Source organism: Salvelinus sp. IW2-2015, linkage group LG23, assembly GCF_002910315.2.
Source record: "Salvelinus sp. IW2-2015 linkage group LG23, ASM291031v2, whole genome shotgun sequence".
NCBI lineage: Eukaryota > Metazoa > Chordata > Actinopteri > Salmoniformes > Salmonidae > Salvelinus > Salvelinus sp. IW2-2015.
In genome coordinates this window covers 42,995,352-43,010,885 of record NC_036863.1, presented here as the reverse complement: position 1 = coordinate 43,010,885, position 15,534 = coordinate 42,995,352, and the positions used below count along the sequence as shown (strand labels likewise).

Below are 15,534 nucleotides of genomic sequence, written 5' to 3'. Positions count from 1 at the left end.
GCATCCAGATTCAYGTAGAAGTGTTTAGAAACATATTCTTATTTACAATWAAAGGTGACTCCAAAAAGACACAATACATTATTTACCATTGATTTCGATTGGGCACAAAATAATCAGAAACACAACCAAGACAAACAGCAAATGTTTGTGAAATTTCTCCCAATACTTTTGGTCCCCTAAAATGGATGGGCCATGTACAAAAAGTGCTGTAATTTCTAAATGGTTCACCAATATGGATGAAAATTCACTCAAATTAAAGCTGACAGTCTGCACTTTAACCTCATACGCATTGTTTTGATTTCAAATCCAAAGTTTTGAAGTATAGAGCCAAACAAAGARAACATTTTTCRCTGTCCCAATAATTACAGAGGGCACTGTTTTWAAATATACTAATACTACAGTTTTAATAACATAGTAAACTATGATATTTTTTCATGTGGGTATAACGCCAGGAGCGGTATCCTGATTTGACAGCTCCAATGCAGTTACCTCCGATATCGCCTAAATCAAAACAATGAAACTGCTTTGCAGGCAGACAGACAGATATATAGACAGAYGGACAGGCAGACAGACAGACAAGCAGACAGAACGTTGCTCAAGTACCACTCACCTGAAACACAGGGCCTGAGGAACTACCGCACACCCTTGAGCTGCTGCTCTGCTCAGTACCTGGGGAAAATAATAGGATMAAATATTCTCAATCTCAAAAACAAAACTACGCAAAACTATTTAGACGTGTGGTGGTCCCGAAATTTAATCAACCGGTGAYTGTCATGCAAATAACTGCCGGTCTCACGGTAATTGACCGTTAATTAACATAAACACATTTAGCATCTCCTGGCTTCCACACTGATGCAGACCTTTGGAACATCTATATATTAAAAAGTCTAATAAATCTATGTAATATAGCCTAGATCTTCATACTAAATCCATTATTTATTTTAGACAGGTTTAAAGGAACATAATATGATGAAAATGTCCCACTGTCATTGGTATTATGAGGGAAAAAATGTTTTGGTAACTGATGCACATATGTAAAAGATGACGAGATAATGTACTGTAAACGAAGCAAGTACACTCGCAAGGACAACTACAGTAGTACAGTGCTTATATATAGATATATTCACACCACTTGACTTTTCCACATTTTGCTGTGTTACATAGTGGGATTAAAATKGATTTAATTGTCATTTTTTGTCAACGATCTACACAAAATACTCTGTAATGTCCAAGTGGAGAAAAATGCTAACATTTGAAAATAAATAATTTGGAAATAAAAAAACGAATATATCTTAATTAGATAAGTATTCAACCCCCTTAGTCAATACATGTAAGAATCACATTTGACAGTGATTAGAGCTGTGAGTCTTTCTGGTGAAAGGTRAAATTGTGTCTCTGTGTCTGTTGGAAAGCAGACTGAAACAAGTWTGTCTCTAGGATTTTGCCTGTGCTAAGCTCTATTCCGTTTCTTTTTATCCCCAAAAAACTCCCTATCCTTGCCGATGACAAGCATACCCATAACATGATGCAGCCACCACCATGCTTAAAAAATATAAAGAGTGGTGCTCAGTGAWGTGTTGTGTTGGMTTTGCCCCGAACATAATGCTTTGTATTCAGGACAAAATATTTCCAAATATTTTGCAGGATTACTTTAGTGCCTTATTGCAAACAGGATGCATGTTTTGGAATATTTTTATCCTTTTCACTCTATAATKTATGTTAGTATTGTGAAGTAACTTCAATGTTGTTAATCCATCCTCRGTTATCTGGAAAACCTCCCTGGTCTTTGTGGTTGAATCTGTGCTTGAAATTCACTGCTCAACTGAGSKACCTTACAGATAAATGTATGTGAGATGGGGTAGTCATTTAAAAATCATGTTAAACAYTRTTATTGCACACAGAGTGAATCCATGCAACTTATTTTGTGACTTGTTAAAAGGGTTGAATAGTTATTGACTTAAGACATTTCAGCTTTTCATTTTTAATTAATTTGTAAACATTTCTAAAAACATAATTACACTTTGACATTATGGGGTATAGTGCAAATGCATGTAGATCAGTGAAACAATATCACAATTGAATCCATKTTTGAATTCAGGCTGTAAAACAACAAAATGTGGAAAAAGTCAAGGGGTGTGAATACTTTCTGAAGGCACAGTAGATGTATAATCTTCATCAGAAGATATGTTGTACTTAAAGAGAATATTATATTATATTTTACAGTCAGCTATTTATTTGCTGTTTACATTGAAATCACATTGTCCAACTCCATAGCTGTCATTGTCAAGCAAAACAAGACAATTAGTGATACAGGGTTKGCATGATAGCACAAACAGACTGGCACTTAGACTAGGTACTGTAATTACATAATAATTGCCTAAAAATGATTGGTTTTAATTCTTTCAGWTTCATTGCAAAAACAAACGATCACCACTAAGTATTGCCAATTGTGCTGTCTTCTTGGAAGTGATTACCATGAAGTTCTGAGTAAATACCAGACAAACACTGGCTAAACAAGCACTGTAAATTATCATGCTTTACAGAAAATTCTCATAGGAAATCATAGTGTTTGGYGTAATAGGACATAGCGTATTGCAGAATATTGTACTGACTCCTTTGGGATATATATGCATAAGCTTTGTGGATACAGTATCAGTCTGGAGCACAAGCAATCGCACTGTCTAGGTTTCTCTCCTGCACACACATACACACAATAGAAAACGCAGAAAACAAACAGGATATTGCAGCGTACTAGCCTTTCACTCTGTCCAGTGTTATCTTTTTGTTGGCCAGGGAGGTTACGGCCATGCTCATGCTTAGGGACTCTTTGCTCCCACTCTGAAATAAAAGGGAGTATGGAGAGAAAACATCAGAGGGTTTATGAGTTATGCAACAGCATAGAATGTCACAATCCGAGTCCCATAGTTCGACTCACCATGGTGACTATGACGTCCTGTGGTCGCAGACGTTGCTTCTGGAGCACTGGGGTCAGTGCTTCCTGTAGAGACTTACTGGACTTTACCACAATACCCACTGTCTTCCCTGTGGACACTATCTCCACCCTGAGAAATAGACACGACTTGGCATTAGTATGATTTTGTTTGTTTTGTAGGGTTTATTTAATGACAGGAAATACAAAAGTGAACATGTCGTAAAATATCAGGATGTGGACACTCACGCAAAAGTCACTCKGAGCTCCAAGAAGACCTGCTGCTCCTTCAGAACTGAGCTGTCCTGATCCAGAGAGAGGGGCTTCTGGGGAGAGGCCGGAGAACAGAAGGCGAATAATGAACACAGTACATCAACTATACTTGGCATAGAAAATTCTCCCTTCTCCTCCAACTAAGATGCTGCTTGAGTGACAGACAGACACCATTTTGGGTAAAACCAATAGTCTGCTTGAGAAGTTGCTTGATTGATTGATTTTATAAGCCAGTTAAAAAAAAATACATATACACACAGTACATATTCAAACTTGTCMGGGTTAACACGATAAAGTCTGACTTATTTCCATTGTGATCCCGTGTGGTCCCATTGTGGTACATACTCTACACTCTTAGAAGKAAAAGGTGCCTGGATGAACCTTTTGAGGTTCTAAGAATTGCCACACCAGTGGAACCATTCCAGGTCAAAAAGGTTCCCAGAGGAACCCCTCTGAAAAGGGTCTTAGAGGAACCCCTGTGTAAAGGTTCAAACCGGAACCTTTTTGTGATGGGATGGGTTCAATAGTCCGCCACAGTGGACGCGTCATAATACCCAGAAAAACACAGAAATGGTTCCAATTGTTTTTCCGCCACACATTTTTCACATTATGAATTTGACAAAAAAAATGGAATGAACTGTGCTTGTTGTAGACTTACCTTGATGAGACATTTTGATGGCTGTGTATTTCTCTCTCAGACAAGGTGAGTTTTATCAACATATTCACCTCAATTTCCTCTMAAAAATTTGCAATGACAATTATTGATGAAACTTACCTTGTCCGACCGAGAGAGATTTGCGCGGTTATCAAAACGTCACACCAGGGTAAGCCTACACGAAACACAGAACTTATATGAAGTAGCTCTTAAACCCCAGAGGGAAAAAATKATGGCGGAAAAACGATTGGAACCATTTCCAGTCCAGGTTTAAAAGTGGTATCGTGGTACTAAATGTTGAACCTTTCTAATAATATATTGTAGAGCTGGCAGCCTATCAGGAGATTGGAGGCGTGGCTTACTGGAGGCGTGGCTTTACTATAGTTTTTTTTGCCAGCCGTTTACCATTCCTGTTCGCAATGTTAAGTTTATACACTGCAAATTTAAATTTTCCTCAAATMATTAGGCATGTTACATATTCTAATATAATATTAATATTGCTGAATACATATAGTAATAACGTGGTAACTACTCCAACTTTGGGATTTGCATAAGCGATTGAGGATCTCTAAGCTTCATTGAACCACCAAACTGTCAGTGTTCAAACTTAACATGCGATGACAATAAAACAGAACCGATGAACAGGGATGACATTTACACTAACGCCTTCAAGCTCAACTCTGGACCTACAAACCAGTTCCACTGCATTTTTTCATTGTTCCCCTCTAATCAGGGACTGATTTAGACATGGGACACCAAGTGTGTTAAATTAATTATCAGGTAGAACAGAAAAACAGCAAGCTCCGGACTTCGYAGGGTAAGAGATATTACACAGCTGGCCGATTCTGACTGAGGCTCACCTTGTCCTTGCCCTGCAGGTAGATGATGACATCCGAGAGGGGGAGGCCCCTCTTCTCACAGAGCCCAGTGAGCATAGTGCGGATGGAGAGGCCAGGTCGGGCTGGAGCCAGGGAGGCAGTGCCGTCAGGTAGGAACACACAACAGTACTTCTCTGCCTGGCCCGCACGCCAACGCTCCTTCTCCAACTTCTGGGGGGAAAAGGGGTAAAAGGCATAAGTTAATTTAAAAGTCGAAATAACTATTATGTGATAGTCAGAGCTTGGTGTGTGTGTGCTCACCTCTACTGCATTGAGGAGAGATCCCGACCTGGCTGTGCTCTGTAAGACTGCAGCATGGTCAGCAAGCTCAGCTAAGGGAATGGGTAGGGGGTATATTCAGCTGCATGCATACTGTATGTCATCAGACCAGAAAAGTAATAGACTGTAATGTCAATTCTGAACCAATGCTTTCCCTATTGTATTATACCTCCCCACGATCCTCTCTTTTCCTGTCCTTTCTCTCTGGTCAGCTTGTTCTGTGGCACTCYTTTTCTCTTCTCTGCACCCTCGTCCAAATCCAAAGGTAGAGACTTTCCTGGTTTGACCTTTGGTTTCTATGAACAATACTCAGTTATGAAGTGATGTGTTGGTTTATGCACAAACTTCATAGCACATTTTTACAGTACTGTATGGTCAGGGCCAGCCCTAGCCTTTTGGCGGCCCTAAATGAGATTTAGTTGAGGGGCCCCACACCTCGCGGGCAAAACATTTTAGTGGCCCCCCTCTTGACGGCTGAGATAAAGTACATTTCCCGTAATTCTACACATTTTGCCATGGGGCGCAGAGATAATGTTGCAGTTTTAAAGCAAGTTTCCGCAATTCTACACATTTTGCCATGAGGTGGAGACAACATTTTGCCATTTTATAACTAATTTCATGAAATTCTATTAATTTTGCCASCGGGGCGGAGATAACATTATTAMGTTTTACAGTTCATTTCCTGCAATTCTACACATTTTGCCATTACTTATTCCATGTTAATAGATCTGAGTGAGAGTGACTAACAAAATCAATGGGGGCCTCTGAGCACGTGTTCTTCTTACCCGGTCGTTAATTCGGACATGATTACTACAAGTTCAGATAGCTGGCTAGACTCATTTTCCAATCTAAAAATATTTAGCTGACTTGGAATAATTGAGTGACTGTCAGCGATTGACATAACAAGACGAAAACTGCTGATACACAACCATATCTCTCAACTGCACCTTGTGTATTTTACAATTCTAACTCTCAACAAACAGTAAGTTGAAACTCCAACTGAGTTCCAATTGTATTTTTTTATTTTTGTACGCTTATACCTGGGGCCGGCCCTGTGTACGGTACCTCTTTGGGTTTCTGGTCAGCCTTGGGTCTGTCACTAAGAGAGTGGATGTCAGTCCCAGCAGTCTTTCTGGTTACTGTGCTCTTCGAGCGGGGGCCCAGCTCAGGTAGAGGCCTGCCCTCCACATTGGCCAACATGCAGCTCTGATAGAGCTGGGAGCGAACAAAGCGTGTGTAGCTGTCAAACTTCATCAGCTTGAAGATCTGAAGTGAGGGGGAGAGAGAGAGAGAGAGAGAGAGGAAGCCTTTTTAAGTCAGGCAACACAACCATCTTTGTTACTAAACTCAGTTTTCATGGCATTTCTTATTTTTCCTGCTGTTTCACACAGCAAAAGATGGCCATGCTACTGTATGAATACTTAATAAAGGAATATTTCATTATTTTCTAATGGAGGCTTGCTACAGTAGATGATGTGTCCATGATGGTGTACCTGTTGTTGAGCCTTGTGATACATGTCAGGTTGAGGGTTTCTCACTTCCCACTCCTCGATGCGGACTTTGTCATCAATGTTGATGGGATGGGAGGCACTGCCTGAGAGGTAACTGCTGTAGATGGAGCGAGCCTCCTGATTTAACTGGACAGAAAAGGAACATKGTCAAACCCTGACAGATAGAGATCCCTCTTAGAATAGCACATGGGGTAATCTTGAAGATGTCAAAAACCCATTTTCATCTGTGAAGTACCTTCTCTTTCTGATTGGCTGGGATCTGTCTGAACTTTTCACATGCCTGCCAAAATAAGATGTTCTCGGCACTGACCTCCGACTTCAGGAAAGCCTGTGGGTTTGAGCAGAAAAATAGTCATGTCACCAATATTTACCCAACCACAATACCTTATCACCAGGCATAATCTTAAGCCTGTTTTGACTGTCTAAAAACTGTGGGTAGTTTCTTTWAAGGGGGAAACCTCTTCCACAGTGTTTTTTTATTGGACCTTAACACTACCTTAAATTTGACTTACAGTATACCCTGCAAACCAAAATTGGTTCTGAGAACGTTCCCTGAACGTTCATTAGGTTGCCATAAAAACTGTCTAGTTGTGCTGATGATTATGCAATGTTTGTATAAAACATTTGCCTGATGTTGCAAGAACGTTCCCAGAACACATTTTGTTATTACATCACCTGGAAACCTAATAAGAACCTTAGGGCATTTTAGTGAATGTTAGGAGAACTTTCAAAGGATATTTAATTTCAAACATATTCTTATCAAGAACATTACTTGAATGTTTKTGGGACGTTATCATCCTAATGTTAGGAAAAACCCTAACTAGAACTTAATGGGAATGTTAGCTAATGTCCTGGGAATGTTCTCGGTTTGCTGGGTATTGTTTACTTGATATTTCTGTCTCACTCACACACATTCCTCTGCTCTCCACAGGCCTCGTAATCCAAACTGGTGAATCTCATCTCTTTTCCCATAAATCCTCCAGCCCTCAGGAGAAAATCAGATGCCCATGTGGTTCTTTCTATTTAAGGGACTCTTGCGTGGGCCTCTTTCTCACTTTACTTTCTTGGGCATTTTSACAAACAATCTTTGTGGCAGTGTTATGTATTGTCTCCCAGTCAGTAAAATGCTTTCATTCAAATAATGTTTTGTGTTTGCTTTTCATGTATTGTGTAATTGATGTGTATATACAGTACCAGTCAAAAGTTTGGACACACCTACTCATTCAAGGGTTTTTCTTTATTGTGACTATTGTAGAATAATAGTGAAGACATCAAAACTATGAAATAACACATATGGAATCATGTAGTAATCAAAAAAGTATTARACAAATCAAAATATATTTTATATGTGAGATTCATCGAAGCAGCCACCCTTTGCCTTGATGACAACTTTGCACACTTTTGAYCTTCTCTCAACCAGCTTCACCTGGAATGCTTTTCCAACCGTCTTGAAGGTGTTACCACATATGCTGAGCACTTGTTGTCTGCTTTTCCTTCACTCTGCGGTTCAACTCATCCCAAACCATCTCAATTGGGTTGAGGTTGGGTGATTGTGGAGGTACTGTAGATATAGTGTAATTGTTGTTTTTTGATGTGTTCATGCAGGGCTTATATCAAATCAAATASAATTTTAATTGGTCACATACACATATTTAGCAGAWGTTATCGTGGGTGTAGAGAAATGCTTGTGTTCTTAGCTCCAACAGTGCAGTAATATCTAACAATTCACAACAATACACAAAAATCTAAAAGTAAAATAATGGAATTAAGAAATGTATAAATATTWGGATGAGCAATGTCAGAGTGGCATTGACTAAAATACAGTAGAATAGAATACAGCACATACATATGAAATGAGTAAAGCGGTATGTAAACATTATTAAAGTGACTAGTGATTCCATGTCTATGTATATAGGGCAGCAGCCTCTAAGGTACAGGGTTGAGTAACCGGGTGGTAGCCAGCTAGTRATGSCTATTTATCAGTCTGATGGCCTTGAGATAGAAGCTGTTTTTCAGTTTCTCGGTTCCAGCTTTGATGCACCTGTACTGACCTCGCCGTCTGGATGATAGCGGGGTGAACAGTCCGTGGCTTGGGTGGCTGGTGTCCTTGATGATCTTTTTGGCCTTCCTGTGACATCGGGTGCTCTAGGTGTCCTGGAAGGCAGGCAATGTGCCCCTGGTGAWGCATTGGGCAGACCGCACCACTCTCTGGAGAGCCCTGCGGTTGCGGGCGGTGCAGTTGCCGTACCAGGCGGTGATAAAGCCTGACAGGATGTTCTCAAATGTGCATCTGTAAAAGTTTGTGAGGGTCTTAGGGGCCAAGCCACATTTCTTCAGCCTCCTGAGGTTGAAGAGGCGCTGTTGCGCTGTTGCGCCTTCTTCACCCTCTGTCTGTGTGGGTGGACCTTTTCAGAACGTCAGAGATGTGTACGCCGAGGAACTTGAAGCTTTCCACCTTCTCCAYTGTGGTCCCTTCAATGTGGATAGGGGCGTGCTCCCTCTGCTTTTTCCTGAAGTCCCCGATCATCTCTTTTGTTTTGTTGACGTTAAAGGAGAGGTTATTTTCCTGGCACCACTCCGCCAGGGCCCTCACCTCCTCCCTGTAGGCTGTCTCATCATTGTTACAAACTTGCTGATTGAGTTGGAGGCGTGTTTGGCCATGCAGTCATGGGTGAWCAATGAGTACAGGAGGGGGCTGAGTACGCACTCTTGTGGGGTTCCGTGTGTTGAGGATCAGTGAAGTGGAGGTGTTGTTTCCTACCTTCACCACCTGGGGGCGGCCCGCCAGGAAGTCCAGGACCCAGTTGCACAGGGCGGGGTTCAGACCCAGGGYCCCAAGCTTGATGATGAGCTTGGAGGTTACTACGGTGTTGAAGGCTTAGCTGTAGTCAATGAACAGCATTCTTACATAGGTATTCCTCTTGAATATGTCTGTAAACACTCCAGCCAACTGGTCTACGCATGCTCTGATGACGCGGCTAGGGATACTGTCTGGGCCGGCAGCCATGCAACTTCTTATGGCTTGGGGGAAGTATTTCGACGTCTGGATGAGAAGCGTGCCCAAAGTAAACTGCCTGTTACTCAGGCCCAGAAGCTAGGATATGCATATAATAATATATAATATATTTGGATAAATAATATATAATACATTTGGATAGAAAACACTCTAAAGTTTCCAAAACTGTTAAAATAATGTCTGTGAGTATAACAGAACTGATATGGCAGGTGAAAACCTGAGGAAAATCCATCCAGGAAGTGSGATTTTTTTGATGTGGGTATATTCAATTGAATGCCTTATAGAGTATCTAATGGGTTAGGACCCAGATTGCGGCTCCTATGGCTTCCACTAGATGTCAACAGTCTTTAGACATTGTTTCAGGCTTGTTTTCTGAAAAATTAAGAAGAATGAGCGTGACCGAGTGTGTGACCGAGTGCGTGACCGAGTGCGCGCCCTTCGTTGTTTTTCCTTTCTATTGAATACGCTACTGTCCGRTTGAAATATTATCGATTATTTAGACAATTGACAACCTGAGGATTAATTATAAACATCGTTTGACATGTTTCGATGAACTTTACCGGTACTATTAGGATGTATTCGTCTGCATGTTTTGACCGCCTTTGAGCCAGTGGATTACTGAACAAAATGCGCCAACAAAACAGAGTTTTTGGGATATAAAGAGGGACTTTATCAAACAAAACCAAAAAGTTTTGTGTAGCTGGGACTCTTGTGACTGCAACTATATGAAGATCTTCAAAGGTAAGTGATTCATTTTATCGCTATTTCTGACTTTTGTAATTCCTTTACTTGGTTGTAAAATGTTTGTATGCTTTTGTAAGCGGGGCGCTGTCCTCAGATAATTGCATGGTATGTGTAACGAACGTTGTCGGGAGAAGGAGAAGAGGACCAAGGTGCAGCGTGGTAAGTGTCCATATTACTTTTAATAAATACGAAACACTTGAACAAAACAACAAAACGACAAACGAACAGTTCTGCAAGGTGCAATACACAAAACAGAAAACAACTACCCACAAACACAGGTGGGAACAGGCTACCTAAATATGGTTCTCAATCAGAGACAACGATAGACAGATGCCTCTGATTGGGAACCATACCAGGCCAAACACATAGAAATACAAAAAATAGAACAACATAGAACACCAGACATAGAATGCCCACCCAAACTCACGCCCTGACCAACCAAAATAGAGACATAAAAAAGATCTCCAAGGTCAGGGCGTGACAGTATGCTTTCGCCGTAAAACCTTTTTGAAATCTGACAAAGTGGCTGGATTAACAAGAAGTTMATCTTTAAGCCGATGTATAACACTTGTATTTTTTATGAATGTTTATTATGACTATTTCTGTATTTTGAATTTGGCGCTCTGCAATTTCACCGGATGTTGTCGAGGTGGGTCGCTAGCGGAACGCCTGCGCCAGAAAGGCCATGGAGAATGAGAGCCCACAGTCCGTGGGAGCGRGCTGCATCGATGGCACTGTGTTATGCTCAAAGCGGGCGAAGAAGGTGTTTAGCTTGTCTGGGAGCAGGACGTCGGTGTCCGCAACATGGCTGGTTTTCCCCTTTGTAATCCATGAKTGTCTGTAGACCCTGCCACATACGTCTTGTGTCTGAGCCGTTGAATTGTGACTCCACTTTGTTTCTATACTGACGTTTTGCCTGTTTGATTGCCTTACGGAGGGAATAACTACACGGTTTGTATTTCGACCATCTTCCCAGTCATCTTGCCATGGTTAAATGCGGTGGTTAGCGCTTTCAGTTTTGCGCGAATCCTGCCATCTGTCCATGGTTTCTGGTTTGGGTAGGTTTAAATAGGGACAGTGGGAACAACATCCCCTATACACTTCCTGATGAACTCAGTCACTGTGTCTGTGTATACATCAATGTTATTATCCGAGGCTACCCGGAACATATCCCAGTCCGCATGATCAAAACAATCTTGAAGCATGGATTCCGATTGGTCAGACCAGCGTTGAATAGACCTTAGCACGGACTTCCTGTTTGAGTTTCTGCCTCTAGGAAGGGAGGAGAAAAATGGAGTCGTGATCTGATTTGCCCGAAGGGGCCTTGTAGTGTAGGCATCCAGGAAGAGAGAATAGGAGGGGTCGAGTGTTTTYCCATCACGAGTACTATAGTCAATGTGTTGGTAGAACTTCGGTTGCGTTTTCCTCAAATTAGGTTTGTTAAAATCCACAGCTACAATAAATACAATAAACCTCAGGGTATGTTGTTTCCAGTTTGCATAAAGTCCAGTGTAGTTCCTTGAGGGACGTTGGGGTATTGGCTTGAGGGGGAATATACACAAAAGTGACTATAACCAAAGAGAATTCTCTTGGGAGGTAATACGCTCRRCGTTTGATTGTGAGGTATTCTAGGTCGGGTGAACAAAAGAACTTKAGTATCTGTACGTTATCACAATCACACCATGAGTGGTTAATCATGAAACATACACCATGCCCATTTCTTCCCGGAGAGTTCTTTATTCCTGTCTGTGCGATGTACTGAGAACCCAGCTGGCTATATGGATGGAGACAGTATATCCAGAGAGAGACATGATTCCATGAAACAGAGTATATTACACTCCCTGATGTCTCTCTAGAAGGAGATCCTCACCCTGAGCTCATTTACTATATTGTCCAGAGACTGAACATTAGCGAGTAATATACTCAGAAGCGGTGGATGGTGTGCCCGCCTCCTGAGTCAGACTAGAAGTCCACTCCGAATACCTCTTCTCCGACGAGCAGCATCTTGGAGCAGCCTCTGGGATAAGTTAAATTGCCCTGAGGGGTAAGAACAAAGGATCCAATTCGGGAAATTCCTGGTCGTAATATGCTGGTGAGTTACCGCCACTGATATCCAAAAGTTATTTCCGGCTGTATGTAATAACACAAAAACATTCTGGGCTAATAGTGTAAGAAATAACACAAAAAAGCAAAATACTGCAAAGTTGCTTAGCAGCTAGAAGCAGTCCTGCCATGTCTAAGATGGCGATGACATCCTGAGACCGCGGTTAAATAAAGGTCAAATGATCCATACAAAATCATAGTCTTTCCTGTACCTGACGATGTAAGTGTTCAAAATGACTTAATTTATCTCTTCAAAACAATGGACTCTGCTTGAAACAAACAAACAAKACCCGTAAACACACACTGTATAGCTCATCATGAATAAGCCTGAAAGATTGTGTACAGTCAGGTTTAGGTCCTACCGTGAAGTAGAGGACACCAGTTGGGTCCTGTAGTAGCCTCTCAAAGCTCACAGCCCAGCTGGCCACCTTCCCCACACCACTGGCTCCATCACTGGGCACGGTGGGGAGACTGGAGTTACTGCTGGAACACAGTCCCACACTGGCTCCACGCTCCTCTGGTGCCACATTCAGCTCTGGAGACATTAACAACAGGGCTGTACTGGATGTAATACAGAAACTACCATGTATGCTTCACTTTAAATATGATATGTGTCTTCTCCTGTACTTGAACATAGTAATGTGATTTTGAATACAGAGAACTTAAATCTAATCACTGAGTTGTGAAAATGTACAGGAAATGAAAAGACGAATGTACAAAAAAACAAGCCCTGCGAAACTCCCTCACGTGACTTTCTCTCACATACGGCTGTCAGCTATTGAGGAGGAAGTCATTGTGGTAACACTGTAACTTCAGAGCCAGACAGGCAGGTGAACCCAATAGACAGTGAATTCTTTAGCTTTTACAAACAGTAAACAGTACATACAGTGAGCTCCAAAAGTATTGGGACAGTGACATTTTTGTTGTTGCTTTGKCTCTGCACTCCAGCACTTTGAATTTGAAATGATACAGTGACTATGAGGTTGAAGTGCAGAACGTCAGCTTTACTTTGAGGGTATTTTCATCTATATCGGGTGAACCGTTTAGAATTACACCACTTTTTGTACATAGTCCCCCCATTTTAGGGAACCAAAAGTATTGGGACAAATTCACTTATGTGTATTAATGTAGTCAAAAGTTTAGTATTTGGTCCCATATTCCTAGCATGCATTGACTACATCAAGCTTGTGACTACAAACTTATTGGATGCATTTGCTGTTAGTTTTGGTTGTTTCAGATTATTTTGTGCCCAATAGAAATTAATGGTAAATAATGTAATGTGTCCTTTTGGAGTCACTTTTATTGGAAAGCTGACAGTCATTGTATCATTTCATTGTTTCACTGCAATACTTTTGKAGCTAACTGTATATGAGTGAAACATGTTGAGGGAGGAGGACACTGTGCTACAGGGCAATTCACTTATTCACACGCAGCTCTGATTTACAGCTCCTCAAAGCACTAAGCAGAAGAGTGAGTGAGTGAGTGAGTGAGTGAGTGAGTGAGTGAGTGAGTGAGTGAGTGAGTGAGTGAGTGAGTGAGTGAGTGAGTGAGTGAGTGAATGACGTAGCTGTGAGTGACAGTGAAGTGAATAGTGACGTGAGTGAGTGAGTGCATCCATATGTATAACTGGGAGAAAGCAGACCATCTATTGTCTGGTCCAACATGTTCAGTGAAAAAAAACGAATGTGTCCATGTTTGAACTCACCTCCGTCCGACACTGCCAGACTCTGTAACCACAAACATAGACTAGTGAATAAATCTGCTTTGGATTAGGGTAACAACAATCAGATACACAATGATTTTATATCTAAAGTAACATATTTTTAGTTGGCGTAAAACCTCTAATCTTTAGAAGACTTTAGAGCTTAGACAGTGAGACTGTAAGACAGAAAGACAGACAGACAGTCTAGGCCCACTTACTGCACGTCCATTCGTTATTCCAAGGTTTTTATGTGTTAGGAACATTGCCGTATCGCTTCGGTTAATTGAAAGATTCCAAGAGAGACATTGATAGATCACTGAAGAAGGGTTCCGGTAATGTTCTTCTCTGAACCTACTTGCTTTGCAGTGACTGCCACTTCCTGACTGCACAGGAAGTCTTGCCATAGCGACATGACCACAAGAGGATGTGTGTGCACTCTACACAAACCCTCGTCTTACTTTACCCCCTTGTCTAAAGCAATATAATTCTCATTCATGCAGACAATAGAATACACCAAAACATGAAATGAACACACTGAAGATTCCAGTTTGAAAATAGTTTGTGGTGTTTGAGTTTCTCTAGCCAAATATTGGTCATGTGTTTTAATTAGCATAAAACTGGATCTTAACCATATAGAATTAGGAGGATCTCTATGCTTAACCATGATAAATTGCCACCAGCTGTAAGTGACTAAACACACGCCATCACCACCATAAACCACAGCTCACATATTGTCATCTAATATTAGTTAATAATTAGTTAGTACATTATTATCTACAAGTGAATTAAGTTAATTATCTATAAGAGAATTTTAGTATAGGTTTACCCTTGTGAGATTCAGTGGTCTAATGCTGGTTTCATTGTTGTATCTTCCAAGTCTCCTTCGGAGAGAGGATCTCAGGGCAAGTTGAGAGAATCCTTTGGTGAACTCTTTGAACATCATTGTTTTCTGTAGGATAAATTCAAAACAATCCAACATTGATCAGATAAATTACATCACACTTGGCTCAACTATAATATGACTTGTCTGAGCATGTTTCATACTCTCTAAAAATCTTGAACTTCCATGACAACCCAAGGGGAGCGGGTAAATCTGATCYTAGCTATCCCTAAATGCTACAAAAGGCACCACAGGAAATTCCCCCAAAAGCCACAATCCTCACGATACAGAATATCTACTGCACATGATTAAATTTATGTAAAAGTATTGTACCTTCTCTCTGGATTCTCCAGTTGTTTTCCTCATAGGACAGTGGCAGGATGCAGAGGTCTCCATGACAGTGGTGGAGCCTACTGGAATAGACAGAGAGAGAAAGGAAAGGAAAGGAGATGAGAGGTTAACAGCTCTGGGCGGCTGATGCCAGGGGACTGGTCTGGGGCCCACAGTGATGATGGCTTATCACTGAACAAACAACATCCCAGCCATAAACCACAGCTCACATGG

General features: G+C 41.2%; 1 protein-coding gene and 1 long non-coding RNA gene across 5 annotated transcripts in view; one reads left to right on the top strand and one right to left on the bottom strand.

Annotated features, from left to right (window-relative positions):
* Positions 1-7,658, top strand: part of LOC111951033 (uncharacterized) — a 25,185-nt gene extending 17,527 nt beyond the window's left edge. The window contains exons 2-3 of the long non-coding RNA XR_002875550.2: positions 4,736-4,845; positions 7,457-7,658. This is a non-coding gene — a long non-coding RNA (uncharacterized lncRNA). The remainder of the gene's footprint in view (positions 1-4,735; positions 4,846-7,456) is intronic.
* rgs14b (regulator of G protein signaling 14b) overlaps positions 1-15,534 on the bottom strand; it is a 24,917-nt gene extending 9,383 nt beyond the window's left edge. Inside the window, exons 1-14 of one of the 4 annotated variants that reach the window (XM_023969000.2) lie at positions 15,304-15,534; positions 14,917-15,039; positions 14,094-14,115; positions 12,751-12,923; positions 6,761-6,853; positions 6,508-6,651; positions 6,080-6,280; positions 5,184-5,310; positions 4,997-5,067; positions 4,718-4,906; positions 3,179-3,255; positions 2,936-3,062; positions 2,757-2,838; positions 611-669 (exon numbers count right to left, since the gene is read on the bottom strand). In XM_023969000.2, the coding sequence (XP_023824768.1) occupies positions 611-669; positions 2,757-2,838; positions 2,936-3,062; positions 3,179-3,255; positions 4,718-4,906; positions 4,997-5,067; positions 5,184-5,310; positions 6,080-6,280; positions 6,508-6,651; positions 6,761-6,853; positions 12,751-12,923; positions 14,094-14,115; positions 14,917-15,039; positions 15,304-15,366 (1,551 nt within the window). In that variant the 5' untranslated portion in view covers positions 15,367-15,534. Of the gene's footprint in view, positions 1-610; positions 670-2,756; positions 2,839-2,935; positions 3,063-3,178; positions 3,256-4,717; positions 4,907-4,996; positions 5,068-5,183; positions 5,311-6,079; positions 6,281-6,507; positions 6,652-6,760; positions 6,854-12,750; positions 12,924-14,093; positions 14,116-14,308; positions 14,491-14,916; positions 15,040-15,303 lie in introns of those variants that run through there. The other 3 variants (XM_023969002.2, XM_023969001.2, XM_023968999.2) reach the window with 3 other exon arrangements.